The sequence below is a fragment of the Urocampus carinirostris genome, chromosome 17 (assembly GCF_059441175.1).
Source record: "Urocampus carinirostris isolate Australia breed hairy pipefish chromosome 17, RoL_Ucar_1.0, whole genome shotgun sequence".
NCBI lineage: Eukaryota > Metazoa > Chordata > Actinopteri > Syngnathiformes > Syngnathidae > Urocampus > Urocampus carinirostris.
In genome coordinates this window covers 18,205,819-18,221,856 of record NC_142365.1, presented here as the reverse complement: position 1 = coordinate 18,221,856, position 16,038 = coordinate 18,205,819, and the positions used below count along the sequence as shown (strand labels likewise).

At 38.9% G+C, this 16,038-nt stretch overlaps 1 protein-coding gene across 1 annotated transcript in view; it reads right to left on the bottom strand.

The window, feature by feature from the left end:
- Positions 1-4,369: 4,369 nt before the first annotated feature.
- sptbn4a (spectrin, beta, non-erythrocytic 4a) overlaps positions 4,370-16,038 on the bottom strand; it is a 39,652-nt gene continuing 27,983 nt past the window's right edge. The window contains exons 17-19 of the mRNA XM_088320955.1: positions 11,401-11,571; positions 9,989-10,034; positions 4,370-8,452 (exon numbers count right to left, since the gene is read on the bottom strand). Of these exons, the coding sequence (XP_088177081.1) occupies positions 8,156-8,452; positions 9,989-10,034; positions 11,401-11,571 (514 nt within the window). The 3' untranslated portion in view covers positions 4,370-8,155. The remainder of the gene's footprint in view (positions 8,453-9,988; positions 10,035-11,400; positions 11,572-16,038) is intronic.

The window sequence follows — 16,038 nt, the reverse complement described above, 5'->3', positions numbered from 1 at the left end:
TGCAGCTGGACAACAAACTGGACTGGTCTGCCAACACAGAAGCTCTATGTAGGAAAGGGCAAAGCCGACTTTACTTCCTCAGAAGGCTGGCCTCCTTCAACATCTGCAAAAAGCTCCTGAAAATATTCTACGAGACAGTAGTGGCAAGCGCCCTCTTCTATGCGGCAGCGTGTTGGGGAGGCAGCGTCAAGAAGAAGGATGCCTCTCGTCTCAATAAACTGGCTAGGAAAGCGAGCTCTGTTGTGGGCAAAGAGCTGGACAGCCTAACAACAGTAGCTGAGAGACGAGCACTGAAAAAGATGAGGTCAATCATGGACCATCCATCGCATCGACTACACAGCATTATCTCCAGACAGAAGAGCAGTTTCAGCGACAGACTGCTGTTACTGTCTTGTACTACGGACAGACTGAAGAGATCTTTTCTTCCTCATGCCATGAGGCTCTTTAACTCCACCCGGCAGAGTAAAGGCCCACATTAAACCACACCACCTACATTGGATATTACCGAATCTTACTGCAATATGTATTCTGTGTAGCACTATTTAGTTACTCTATATAACACGCTACAGTGGGCATTTGCACGTCACACTGGGTATTTGTATATTGCATTCTTTTGGCTTTATTATTGTACTGTTCTCAGCTCAGGGATGCTGCTGGAAATGTGAATTTCCCTTCGGGGATGAATAAAGTATCTATCTATCTATCTATCTATCTATCTATCTATCTATCTATCTATCTATCTATCTATCTATCTATCTATCTATCTATCTATCTATCTATCTATCTATCTATCTATCTATCTATCTATCTATCTATCTATCTATCTATCTAACAAAGTGCCAAACATAAAAATAATTTTCCCTCCATTATTTGTGAAAAGATGTGTTAAACTTAGAAAAGATCTGTGATTATAATATGTAGGGTAGGTTACTAAAGCAGGATAAAACATAACACTGAAATACACTGAAAATAGGTAATCTCAATTAATGTAACAAATAAAACAAATGTATTTCTTCCTCACCAGAACTACAAATTAAGCTAATATAATCACAATCAGAACCCAAAGAAATTAATAAATCCCCATGTTTTTGGTTAAAAAAGCTAATATTGCAAACCAGAACTGCACCTGCTAAATAAATAAAGTCCAAAAAGTCCCGAAATATTAAAACTACAGTGTTAAATACAATAGTGATATTTAGTGGTGATCTAAAATTATATAAACATTGATTTTGGTTTGGCCAATCCGCCGCTGTATATTTATTCCCAACCCTTTGGACTACGAAAATCAAATCAAGTATAATATTAATACAATATTGAATTTATCATTGTACTTACCGTTTCTCATCTTCTCAAATAGGTACGTCGGTAAAAACCCTCAGATGGGGGAAAAAAACCAGACCATGGCAAAGTGAAGGGATGAACTGATTTTATACATCACCATATTTAATATTTTTACAGATATAATTTAGATGGGATTCAATTCATCAAACAAATCATAACGTTCATGTACATTCTTGAAGCATACATCAAGTTGTGCAGGATTTGTGCAATAATGTACACATGTCTGAGAATTATTATTATTATTTTTTAACATTCATACCTTTCACCCATTCACTTACATTTTATTGAACTTGGAGGAGACTCACACTTGCTAATGATATTAAAAAAAAAGGTACAGCATCAAGGGAGACAATCCTGTAGAGGAATTTACAATAGCAGAGTGTGTTTTAGTAGAGTTGAATCAACAATTTAGTTATACTTAAAAGATTCATTTTAATAAGGTGACTTCGGGGTTGAAGCTACGACTGAATACGTGACGGTTAAGTACTAGAACTGTTTTTTTTTTATCAAATACAGTGCCTAGCGAAATCATTGCCCCCCTAAAAACCTTTTGTCATATGGATACATTTCAGGCTTTTAACTTAAATCTAAAAAACTGAAACTACTTAAGAATCAACAACCTGTCAGATGCAATTATTTAACATTTTGTATTAAATTTACCACACTGAAAAGTAGGTGCTTTCAAAATGTTGGCCGCCTTTTCTCTCTGCTCAGCCAAATGACTCCGCAAGTACCCTGATCACGTCTGAATGATTCAACGTCGACCTAAATGACAAACAATGACAAAATTGAGTGCACGTGGTGCTAGAATGGCCAAGCTAAATTCCAGACCTAAATCCTACAGAGAATTTGTGGAAACATCTGCAAAATGCTGTGCACAAACGATCACCTTCAAACCCTAAAGAACCCAAACTGTTTTGTAAGAATAAATAGGCAAATATTCTGGTTTCAAGATGTGCAAAATTTATGAAGACACACCCAAAAAGACTTAAAGCTGTGATCTCAGCAAAAGGAGGTTGTACAATTTTTCGAGCGCAGTATAAAATGTGGAAATAATTTGGTTCCACTCCACGGTTGTGTCTCACATGTTGATTCTTAGAAACTATTTTCAGTTTTTTTAAATTAAAGTCTGAAGCCTGAAATGAGGAATTATGACAAGAAGTTCTTGGGGGGCAATACTATTGCAAGGCACTTTGTTTAAACTCCAGAGCTCAATACTTGATTGTTTTTTCCTGAGGGGATTTCTCTACAATCCTGGTAGCCGTGTTGTTGTCCATTAAAGAGAAAAAACTCATTTTTTAGTTTGTGTTTGAAATACAGTATTGTATTTATTTAGTGACCTCCGTGTTTCCTGATAAACTTATATGAATATTTGAGGTTGTTGTAGATTTCTGAGTGTGTTATGTAGGTAGAAAATGTGGCCACATTGATTTTGTTTCACGTTAGCAAGTTAGCACGTTAGTTTGGAAGTTTGTTAAAATTTTAGCAGCACGTTTAAGTGGAAAGTAACAAAAACATACACACTCGGATACCTTCAATGAAACAAAAATAAATGCATTTCTCTTAAGCGCTTTAGCCCTAAAAATGGAGAAAAAAGGAAGTCCCATGCTACGCCCACGACTGGAGCCGGCTCCCCACCAATCAGGAGCCAACTCTCCCTTCAAGATAGTTATGCTCAGTTGCGAATGGAACAGTTTCATGAGCCAGCTCTTTGAAATGAATAACAGGGGTCGGCTCCTCCCCATTGAAGAGCCAGTACCCTTCTAGTGATGTGTTGTTTGCAAATGAAACGGCTCTATGAGCGAGCTCTTTGGTTAGGAGCCAGCTCCAATTGTTCACCTTAATCAGAAGCTGGGTTCCCTTTTACTGACATTTTCTTTGCGGAAGTAACAGCTTTATGAGCCAACTCTTTGAAGTGAATGAAAGGAGCTGGCTCCTGACTAACCAGGAGTCGGCTGCCGACAAATCAGGAGCTGTCTACTGACTCATCAGGAGCCTGTTCTTGACCAATCAGGAACCGACTCTCTTTGAAATAGTGATGTGTCATTCGAAAACTTAACGGCGCAATGAGGCGACTCTTTGAATTGAACAAAGGAGGCAGGCTTTGCACCAATCAAAAGCCGGGTCACTTCATGGTAACGATGTGTGTTATCACGTGTTATTTCCAACTGCAACGACACTTTGAGCCACCCTTTGACATAAACAACGGGAACCAATCAGGAGCCGGCTCTCCCTTCAAGATAGTGGTGCCTTGTTGGCAAACCGAACGTCTCTTTGAGCCAGCTTCATGAAGTAAACAACAGAAACTGGCAAGATAGTGATGTGTCGTTAGGAAATGTAATGGCGCTATGAGCCTGCTCTATGAAGTGAAAGACAGGAACTGGCTCCCCACCAATATAGACAGGGCTCCTTCCAAGATATCAATGTGTTGTTCATAAATGTAACAGCTCTTTGAGGTGAAAGACAGGAACTGGCTCCCCATGCCCTTACCAAAGCACTGTATTGCAATGACAGGTTGGCACTACTTTATTTACGTGAGCAAGCCAACTGTATTGATAAGGGAAGTATATATATGTTTCCCCCCTTTTTTCATGATTAGAGTTTTATCTATAAAAAAGAAAGTGTGTTCTGGTGTGAACAAAGAAAGGAAGACTTATTTGTATTTCGAGTGGGATGATGCTAAATTGGAACACTCGATTTTGAAATGTACAGACTGCATGGAGGACCAAAAGTGCTAGAATTAAAAAATGTATTTAAATACATAGCTAATCATTTAAAACCTAAATGATTCAAATTTTTTTTCGAATAAATAAATGAAAAATAAATGCATATAATAATAAAAAAGTACAAAGACCGAGGAGTAATTGCTTTTTTTTTCAATCAAGCACAGACTCATGGAAATCAATGTGTTATATAAAGGTGGGGTGCAGAGTTTGAGCTGTCTTCAAAACGTTGAAAGTAGAATAGTTTCTCCATTAAGTATGTGCTAACAATTCCCCACTGAGTTCATAGAACCCAAATATTTTTTTCCTCACTGCGCCTATATTCATTTATCTTACTTTAAGCAAAGCTGTTGGGGCCACGGAACACATTAGGTAGGAGGAATGGGGAAGAGGGTAGGATGGAGAGTAACCTCATGCTTGTCCCGCATATTTCCTTTTTCTTTCTTTTAGGTCACTCTAGAGGTGAATGAATCTGCCAAAAAGGGGAATAAAGAGGGAAATGCCATCCAAAAACGCTTTCCCGTCACATTATGCTTTAATGGCACACAGCCATTCTAGTTTGAGAATGTTTTTTATTGTACTCCTGCGTATATGTTAAATTAATTAATATGGACTTCTGCACTAGTTGATGAAGATTCACTTCTGTCAGCAGTGTTTGCAAACAAGTGTCTTAATCGCAGCACAATGTGTTACTTTTCAGTATTAGACATTTCCCCGCTGATAATGCCAAGATCACGATCTTACTCTATAGGGACAATGGGAATCTTATTCATCCATTCATGCATGTCACTAATTAGATGATGAAAGATTTGTCTACAGAAAGGTACTCGCGCCATATACCAGCACTTCATTGAAGTTCTTCACTTTGACATTCAGAACACTTGGCAGAAATCACAAACCGTCATCACTTGCCGCGTGCCGTCGTAATCCTTTATCTTAATCAAAAAGTCGGATTCCCGGATCCACACCAGTTCTAAGCCAGCTGCTTGATGTCAGCTGGGGCGAAGTAAAGAATAAGCCGCATGGTATTGTATGCTGCAGTGTTTAAATTGTACAAAAGAATATAGTGGCTTTTAGTCCGTAATTCACGTTAGTACTTTACAGATATTAGATTATTCATCAAGGCAATACTTTTTGTTCTTACTTCTGTGATCACAATTTATTGATATGATGAAAAATTTAATCCATTCACTGTTAACCGTTGACTGTTTAAAATCATTAATGTCTTTAAAGAAGCTCTGTGAAATTTTGAACTTTTTATAATAATTATAATGATAATACATTATATTTAAAAGCACCTTTCAGGACACCCAAGGTCGCTGCACATAGAGTACCTAACAACAATAAAGCAAGAATAAAACAAGCAAGTACTAAATAGGAAATAAAAACACAGTAAAAGTTAAAAGGGGGCGGTATGTGAGGCAGATGACCATGAAAAGTATGAATAGGTGGGTTTTGAGTCTGGATTTGAAGGTGGATAGGGTGGCAGAATAATGGAGGTCAGGCAGCAATGAGTTCCAGAGCTGGGGGGCAGAGCGGCTGAAAGCTCTGCTCCCCATGGCGCTGAGACAGGAAACAGGTATAGTGAGATGGAGGGAGGAGAATGATCTAAGAGTGTTGGATGGCGTGGAAATGTGAAGGAGGTTGGTGAGGTAGAGAGGGGCAAGGTTATGAATGGCCATGTAGGTGTAAAGCGGGATTTTGTAGTTTATTCTGTGGTAGATTGGGAGGCAGTGAAGCTGCTGAAGGACAGGGGTGATGTGATGGCGAGAGGGGTTTTGGTGATGATGCGTGCAGCAGATTTATGGACCCACTGAAGTTTATGGGGGGACCTTTAAGGTAAACCGTAAAGGAGGGAATTGCAGTAATCGAGGCTTGAGGTGACAAGACTATGGGTTAGGTTTAGGGTTAGTGTGGCCAGTGAGATGCGAGTGGAACCATTGGAGGGTAGTGTGTGTCAGGCCAAGTAAAGAGAGTCTGCTAAGAAGAATGGAACGGAAAATGGTGTCAAAGGTGGCACTTAGATAGAGGAGTTTGAGAATGGAAAGTAAACCAGAATCAGTGGCAATAAGGAGGTCGTTTGTGATCTAGATAAGTGCAGTTTCAGCGCTGTGCCTTTTAATTCTCTGTCACCACCTCCTGGCTTAAATTCATGATTGCAGCCACGTGCAAGTATTCACATTTTTTGATGCACTCAAATAAACGCTTCTTTTTTATTTTTCTTGGGGTTTGGGTTGGTGTTTGGACTATACTTGTGGTAGGGTTTTTCTTACTTTCACAATTTTCATGCTACACGAACAAATCAAAAGAAAAAAAAAACATAGGGACGGCGATGAAATTACTCTCCACCCCATCTCCCTTCCCCATCCTCCACAATGTGTTGGGACCGAACAGCTTTGCTAAAAATAAGGAAAAAGCAGTAAGGCTCTTTGAACTCAATTGAGCACATAGTTCATAGAGAAAATACATGTTTTAAGAACAGTTCAAACAAGGCACCTCACCCTTAAATGGCCAAGGGCAGCAAATGAGCTAAATGAGTAATTTTTTCCACACTTTTCGGTCTTCCATATAACTGTAGCAGGGAGAGCTGTTGGTTTTTCTCACGAATGTGTGCAACTTCTTGACCATATTCAAAATCCCTTCCTTTTCCAAAATTCCAAAAAATGAGGACACGACGAACAAAATCGACGCCTGTGAATCTCAAAAACTCTGTGCTTTCTGCTAGATAATTTCTGGATAATACATACTTTACATTGAACACAGCGGTCACGGACAAAACACACCGACAACTCAGTCAGCCAGGTGCTCTTATTTGGACTTTGGGCCGATATAGGAAAGTTAGGAATATAAAAATACAAGCATATTTCCTTCCCTGGTAAAAGTCGCTCATACAACTAGATATTGGTGTACTTATATATGCTATGTAATTATTCAGTGAGTTCTAATTTGCGTAAATTCCTTTTTTAAAATTTAACTTATAAGGATTATTATAAATGTTTTACTTTTACCCACCTTACTTCAGTGTATTTTGTATTAGCGCACAGGGTATACACACAAGGATTGGATTTATATACAATTCATGACTTTGCATTTGAACGCGCCGTGGATTTAGATTAAAAGAAGGAGTCAACAATAGGCAGAGCTCCTCTCTAGGTTTTTACTTTTTTTTTAGAAACCATGGTCAAATAAATAATAAGGAATAAAAAAAAAAACATAAGACAGGGGTGTGGTAGGGAGCGTGATGCGTTTTTTTTTCCTCATACAGAATATGGATGGATCGTTTATAAGACAACTCTACTTGGTGAGTAGTGAGTCGTGATTGCAAAATGCTTCCTCACACTCAACTTTTGATTATCACCCCCAAAAATCGAAATAAAAAACAAAGTCGAACAAGTGCACTAAGAACCTATTCAATTCCATGCAGTGTTCGGATTGTGTGTACTAATTTTAAATAGTGTCACTCAGTGGCATTCATACAGTCCTCTCCCCTCATGTTTTTCTTCTGTCTTTGACCTTCAAAATATTTTGACATCCCCATTTTAAAACCTAGGTTGGAGACACCTGCATTCCGTAACATGATCTACGATTACCATGTAACATGTCTTCACGATATCGTTCATTTTTCATAATTATATGTGCAAGACGGAGGGGTGTGGTGAGAAATCATTACCTTTGCAAATAGTAATTGGTTTGGTTAGATATCTCACTACAAGAGAGACCAAACTTAAAAAAAGGATATTGCTTCAAAAGTTGTATTTTTTCTAGAATTATTTTGAAGTTTTCATTCATCTCTTTTTCAGGTGTGCCTAGGCTGACAGACAAATGGACGGATCTAGTATAATCAATCGCCAGATCATGTAGGAGGATGAATCCCAGACAATCATCGATACCATCCCCCTCCCTACCAGCAGGTGGTGCAATGCATACACGATGACACTGCAAAAAGGGCTGAGAGATGAGTTCCCATAGTCTTGTCCTTTTTGTCCTCAGTGTGTTCCAGTTCTGTGATTGGACCGCTGCAAACATGCTTTCCATTCATACAACTTCCATATAGTCAGTGAAGAAAAGAGAAAGAGATGAGTGGGGCTGTTTCATTTGCTCTTTCCCGAAGTGCTGGAGCCCCCTGCCCCGCCCTCCAGCTTGTCGGCGATTTCCGACGTGTCTAACTTGTCGGAGCCGTCCCCTTTTTCTGACCTCTCCTTCTCCGACCTTTCCTCGCCAACCAGCTCCGAGCGTTCCGACCTGGCGTCGGCATCCCCTTCGGAGCGCTCCTTCCTCTCGGAACGGTCCTGGTCCATTCCTGACGTTCCGGGCTGGTCCCACTTGACCATGGCCTCGTGCTCAGCTATACAGGTGGTGATGTTGGAAGTCCATGCCTTCAGATCTTCCTGCAGAAAGTTAGAAAAATAACTTAATACTAAATCATCTTGACAAGTTTTTCCACATTTTCAGGATAGAAAAGGAGTACAAAATTATGATTTACATAGGAAGTCAATGGAAGACAACCTACCAATGCCCATTATACTAATGGAGATTTCCTGGGAAATGTGCAAGTTTCCGTCTTACCTATCATATGTGCCTTTTAAAGCGATGATGCATTCAGTTGAAAGAGGTTACTACTTACAATTTTCATTTTTATTTTGTCGTATTCTACTCTTTCACTGCTTCAAAATTCTGTATTCTTACAGCTCTTTAGCCTGGCATGTTTTTCTTGTGGTAGCTTTTTAACATGGCGTTTGTTGACCAAAGTAATCACGCAATGTGTGTATGCATGCCAACTGTCGTTTAATAGCAGAAAAGTTCTGTTTTCTTCAATAATTGTGAGTCTCAGTGTTGCTATTTTTACTTGGTTATAGAGACAACAAAATTGCTGTCAGATAAGTCTACGGTAGGGTTGGACATTGAGGCTCATTGGATGATTATATCGGACCCGTCACACATTTTTGGTTATGTCACAAAATGAAGCGAGTCTCCAGATCATTTCTATCAAAAGTTATGATTTTTAAGACAAATCGAAACCATATGCTCCCCCTGGCTGCTAGAGAGCAGTAAAGGATGCATGCCTAGTCTAATGTTATTGCCCACACATAGCTAAAACATTTATTTTGTATTTTGTTCATTTCAAACCAGTTTGACAATTAAGGCAAACAATATTTTTATTCAGAGCTCCCAGTTTGTATAGTGTGGTAAGTTGGCTCACTCAACTGGCAAAGCAGTTAAAACATTCAATGATAAATATGAAAATCATCTTTTTTTGTTGTTGGTGAATAAATGTGTTGTGCTGAGAAAAGAGCTGTGATTACAATATACAGGTGATATGTTTATTCTGCTGGTTTTTGTTCTTAATATTGGTCACTTGCAAATGCGATTGCATAGATTACCAGGGTTGGTCATTATTTTGACTAATATGCATTGTCTACATCAATCCCGCTATTGGCCATGGATGTTATTGTTCTTTAGTTTCCACACCATTTAGGGAGGATTTGCTTTTTTCAACCAATGATATTTAACAAAAAGAAAGGAGAGGAGCTTAAGAACAGATTGGAACGTTCTTATCTGAGGGTTGTCTGTACAGTCCGCTCCTGTTCTCCTTGCTAGTTTCAAATGTATTGATGTCTTCTTTCCTTATTTTTTAGTGTCTAACGAACTAGAAACTTATTAACAAAGTAGGCTATTAATGTAGGGTAAATGATAAAGCATAGTACTGAAAAACAGAGCTAAATATTTGGCTTTGACGTTCTTTTACTGATCTGATCTACCTGAAAACATGAAGTCTAAATCCGGCCCCCGAGCCAAATTGAGTATTTTGCTGATTATTTGCAAAAAAAAAGGGGGAGAATCATCAATATTGGACTTTCGATTAACGAATGACAGAGAGAGCAGGGAATCTTTTTAGATGTTTCAAATTTAACGATTGCTCTTACCTCATCTTTTGCATGGAATACTAATAAATTATTTCCATCGTTGAGTCTGAGAGAAAAAAGAAAATGGTTAGTTACTCTTGCTGAACAGAAAGTTGATTTAAAGGGACAAAGCGTAATATTTGACCACTAGATGTCGCTGTATTGTGTAGTGCACCCGAAAAAAAAATGATCACCACCTTATCGTGGTGGGGCACTTTGCGCGTCTCCATGACCCCTAGAGCTATGTCGGCGGGAGTCTCGTACTCCTGGTAGGGTTACCCAAGCCGAACAGGTCGAAGGGTAGAGTCCAGACTAAGAGTGATCCCAAAAGCTGGTGGCGGCACGCTTTGAGGCGGTTTCCTACAGACCTGGATCCCGTTAGCCGCCTGCAGTTGTAGAAAGATGCCGGTCGTCTAGGGTCGCCCTTGCCACTGGAACCATCTTCTTTACAATCAAGATAGTGGCGTTGGGGAAAGCGCACCCCTTACGCCACTTTAAAAACCGTCATTGCGCAGGTATCCTCTTTTACCTGAGTCTCCGACCACAATCCAGGATCGGACTGTTCAAACATCAGCAGACTCACAAATAAAAGAAGATGGTCATTATCGAATCGATGGACAACCCCAACGAACAACGCACCCGAAAACGACTGCTACAATACACAAGGAAGATTACAAACCACCAAAAGTCAGAGTGACTAAACCGGACCATTTTATTCTCATTTTTTGCCAGGCCTTTTGCTGAGAACACAAAGGAAAAAGAAAGAAAAGAAAAATGATGAAATAGAAAAGAAAAAGAAAGAAAGAGAAACCAATAAACAAACAAATACATGGAGAAAGAAAAAAGGTATGTCGTCTTTTTGGGTACTCGTAGCAGCAAGATGGCGGACAAATATGTCATTTCCCTTGGTGAGGCTCACGTGATGTCAAATAAATACAAATATCCTGACCTACAAGTATTTGAAAAACACAAATTTATATGATATTCGGTGTATTTTTGCTATGGTTTCTTTTTTAATGAGAGGCCTTTTTTTGTAACCACTAGGGGGCCCTAAATAACACACATTTAGCATTTTTCAGGGAAAACGCAATTCTTTTGCATATTTCTTATCAACATGTGCATTAAAGGGACAATGTGTGATATGTAGTGCCTCCCAGTGGTACAAAAGAAAATCTGTAAAAAACATATATTTGACTAACAGGCAAAAACGCATCAACTATCATACCAATGTATGATATTTATAAATATTCATAGGTTGAGGAATGAGTATTTCTTTTACATAGCAGAATCCATAAATACTTTTTGTATGGCATCTTGCAGCTACACTGTGATCATTTTGCACTGGTTTTCATTGGCATTAGACATTACAGTGCCATCTTGTGGTCAAATATTACATCATGTACCAGCATTTATGATTATGCAATGGGTCTTACTGAAGAACGAAGACATTCTTCTTCTTTTTGTATCCCAAAGAAGGGTCGAAAGAGCAGGTGGAGAGGTCCACAGATGGCTCGCCGTTGTAGGTTGTGTTGTGGTTCCGAGCGTCCTTGTAGAAGGTGAGTTTGCCCTCTTTCAGCACGCAATATACATTTACCCAAGATTTGCTGGAAAAAGGACCACAAACAGGGTTGGGAGGGTTACTTTAAAATGTAATCTGCTACAATTACTAATTACCTGTTGAAAAATGGAATCAGTAACATAAACAGAATATTGAATTTGTGTAACTGGAATACTATCGGTTACTTATGGAATAGTCCAAAACAAAAATATACAATAGAAATAAAATGACTAAATTTAATTTTATATTAATGAACAATGCAACCTTGAAAAATAATTGGCGGAAACCAAGGTCAGGTAGTTGCTCGGGGGTCCTACTAAAAAGTGCTCAAATTTTAACCACATAGTATAGTTCCATCCATTCCATACATTAGCTGTACCGATTATCCTCAGTAGGGTCGCGGGGGTGCTGGAGCCCATTCCAGCTATGTTCGGCAGTGGGCAGGGGACACTCTGAACCAGTCGCAGGGCACACAGGGACAGACAACTCACTCTCCCATTCACACTTAGGGACAATTCAGACCGGCCGATGAACCTGACATGCATGTTTTTGGAATGTGGGAGGAAACCTGTTTGCCCGGAGGAAACCCACGCAAACACGGGGAGAACATGCAAACTCCACACAGGAAGGTTCTATCCAATGACCTCAGAACTGTGCTGCGGACACGCTAACCACTCATTTGCCGTGCCGCCCCATAGTATAGTTTATTAAGCAAATATAAATATTTCTCTTTCATATTCTGAAAGTCTGTCAAACTAGATATACTAGGCATTAGCTCATGAGGTAGAGCACTCAATTTGGGATCAAAAGGTTGCATGTTCAATTCCCGGTTCTTCCATTTTTTATGTCGAAGTGTCCTTGGGCAAGACACTGAATCCCTAATGCCCCCGATAGCAGGTAGTTGCTTTGCACGGTTGACGCTGCTATCGGTTAGTTAGTGTGTAAAAGGGAAAAGTGTAAAGCGCTTGGGGAGGTCTTCATTGACTTGAAAAGCGCTTTAAAAATGCAGACCATATTCTCTGTTTTGTTTTATATCAAGACAACATTAAGATCTAAATGTTGTTTTAAACATTGTTTTTTAAATTTCCAACAAAGTCTTCGATGTCTTGTCTGAACGCATCTCTAGCGTTCAACTGCGCTACCCAGCGCCAAATACGCACACACGTTCGCAGCCTCACGAAACTGCAGGCTTTTGCCAATTCAACAAAAATGAAGGAGAAATGAAATACAGACAAGAAGAAAAGTGCTGCTGCCTGCAACATATTCTGACAAACATGCAGTAGTGAATAAGGTGTCCGTCTATGGATTCTGTACCACAGATACGCATACCTGTCAACCTCCACGGCTCCATGCCTGTACAAACTGTCGTATTTTCTGGCACAAAATACAAAATATTCGTACACCATATTTATCTTTTTTTTTCGGAATGATGCATGATGGGAAAACCCCAGGCGGCAGACGCATGCGCTCAGTAGCATCAAACCGCTTGCTTCGTTTGCACAGAAAAAAACAATTCCGAAATAGAGGCTTCTGCAGCGAAATCCTTTGACTTGATTGATTTGCCGTTTCGTGATAGTCAGTGTACAGGGTTGGGTAGGGTTACTTTAACTTGATTACTTTCAATTACTTTTGGATTACTCAAATACCAAATATGCTAATAAAAGACAAAAGCAACTAAATATGAATAAAATTACTACATTTTGTGCAGGCTTGGGGAGTAACGTAACACATGGAACGGCAAAAATGATGTTGGCAAGCTTTTTGGATTTATTTTCATTTTGTTTCTGTCGCATTTTATGTTAGTTTTGCCGGAGATCAGAGAGATCAAAGCCAGGAGAGAAAGCTTATCACGTGTTGTGAGTCATAATTTTATTCATATTTAGTCTATTTTGTCTTTTATTAGCATATTTGGTATTGGAGTAATCCAAAAGTAATTGAAAGTAATCAAGTTAAGGTAACCCTACCCAACCCTGTCGGTGTATACCGGATTGTACCCATCATTGACAAATTTGCGTTTTTCCGTACAGATTTCCTTGTACACCGTACTCTTTTTTAAAATGCATAAAAAACGAACTTTGTATGGCAAAACCGTACAGGTTGACAGGCATGGATACGACCTTCGTAAGTCATGTGTAATCCCTCTCTGTCTCTCTCACACCAATAATTTAAATGATGATAGACAATTCATCTATCGACATATTACGCATACAAAATATAGTTTTAAGTAAAGATGTCATCCTGCAAAATAATCCTAAATGCACCTGCAATTTGATTACGTCATTTATTCTGTAACTAACGGAATACATTTATTTTTTCGTATCCTAGTTACATAATGGCATTACATGTATTCTGTTACTCCCCGTCCCTGACCACAGACAGGTCAAACGCAAAGAAAATGTCTCGTTATGGTTGGTCAGCGTATGAATGAATATTGAGAATGGTTAGCAGTGCTTCTGTTTTCTAGTGAAACTTCACTAACCCTCTTATCATGCGTTTTTTTTGGGACACAATTCATGTCAGTGTACATTATTTGGACGTAAACATGAAGTGTGATAACTCAATCATCTAAGAATATTCTCTGACTCCCAACCCCTCAAAATGTTCCAATTATTCCAATTATAACATCACAAAGAGACAACCAAAGGAATTACAATATTCAGTTTTGAAATGTTGATTCCATTTATTATGGACCAGAAAATCAACATCTATTTATTTACCCCTCCTGAACATTCAAGAAAATGTTTTATTTCACATACAAGGGACTTGTAAAATACCAAAATCCTGGGAAACGCATTGAAAAACACCAGGTTTACGAATATATCTACGATTATGAATTACAATGGATGTTTATATGCCCAAATAATGTACCAAGCATGTTTTGTGTATAATCTGTGGATGGCTCCAAATAACATAAATCACAGGATAATGTCATTTTGAACACATTCACGTTTTCACAACCCGAAGGAAATTTGCGCTCCCAAGTGTTTGCTTTTCAATGCTTTCTCTCTGATTGAAAATAACACAAGAGAGATATACATAATATGTACCTGCATGCCAGGACGGTTAACAAGCGTGTTTTGTACAAATTTAAAGGTGTGGTGCGTCGTTGAGGGGTCTTTCAAAAGCTGAAAGAAGATTATTAAGTATGTTTTACCCAGGGCGGCACGGTAAATGAGTGGTTAGCCCGCCGCGGCACAGTTCTGAGGTCATGTGTACAAAACCAGCTACCGAAATTTTGCATGTTCTCCCTGTGCTTGCATGGTATTCCTCCTGCATTCCAAAAATATGCATTTCAGGTTAATTGGCTGGTCCAAATTGTCCCTAACTATGAAAGTGAGTGAGTTGTCTGTCTCTATGTGTGCCCTGCAACTGGCTGGCAATCAGTTCAGGGTGTCCACTGCCCGAAGAAAGCTGGGATTGGCCCCGGCACCCCAGCGACTCTACTGAGAATAAGCGGTGCAGATAATGGATGGATGGATGTTTTACCCATGTTAAAAGAGCTTTTATCATACATTTAGCAAAGCTGTTCTCTGTGGCTTTTTTTTTCTTCTTGTGTTTTGCCACCATTTGGGCTGCACACCCTTTGTTTGTACCATTACTGCATCCACCTGCGACCTAATGCATTCCCCACAAAAGCTACCAAAACTTTGACTTGTAACCTCTTCGACTAATTAACAAATAAGACAATATGGCGACTCGCTTGCTAGGATACTGTTTTTTCCTCTTATGACATCAAGACAAGACGTGCTGACTTTAAAATGCATGAAATCAGAATATAATTGGAAGAAACTAATAAAGATCATATATTTTATGCAAAAAACATGTACTATATATACCTTTTGCATGTTTAAGAATTTGAGATTACCTTTAAATCCACAAGCTTAAACAAGCAATAAAAGTGAAGTAATTTATATCCATTTTTTTACATTACAAGCCCGACGCAGACCTGGCGCTAACTGTCTGGGGAATTTGGCATTCATGCTTTCTGCTGCAAAATATCAATGGCGATGTGCCCTTGCACACCTGATTTAAGATTCACGATTGTCTTTTTTCTCATTAACATTAAAATGCCAATGACACACTTCTATTGTTACCATTCAAGTCAAATCAAGTCATGTTTATTTGTATAGCCCTTAATCACAAGGTGTCTCAATGGGCTGCACAGACCACAGACTATATCAAACTATAGACTATTATTACACCATCCCCTGATCTAAAACCTACATGAGGGCAAGGAAAAAACTCAAAAACCTCAACATGAGGAAAATTTGAGAAGGGACCGCACATGAGGTAATCATCCTTCCAGGATGACCAGGCTGCAATGGATATTGCATTAACAAACAACAAAATTAAAATTAAATATTAAATAATGAAAATATGATATAAAATGAAATAGATAAAGGTAAAGAGGACGACCAGGTTGCAATGGAAACAAACAATGCACAGACATTGTCAAAATGAGATATACTGTAGGTCATTCATAAGCTATAGAATCTAAGTGTGTTTTAAGTCT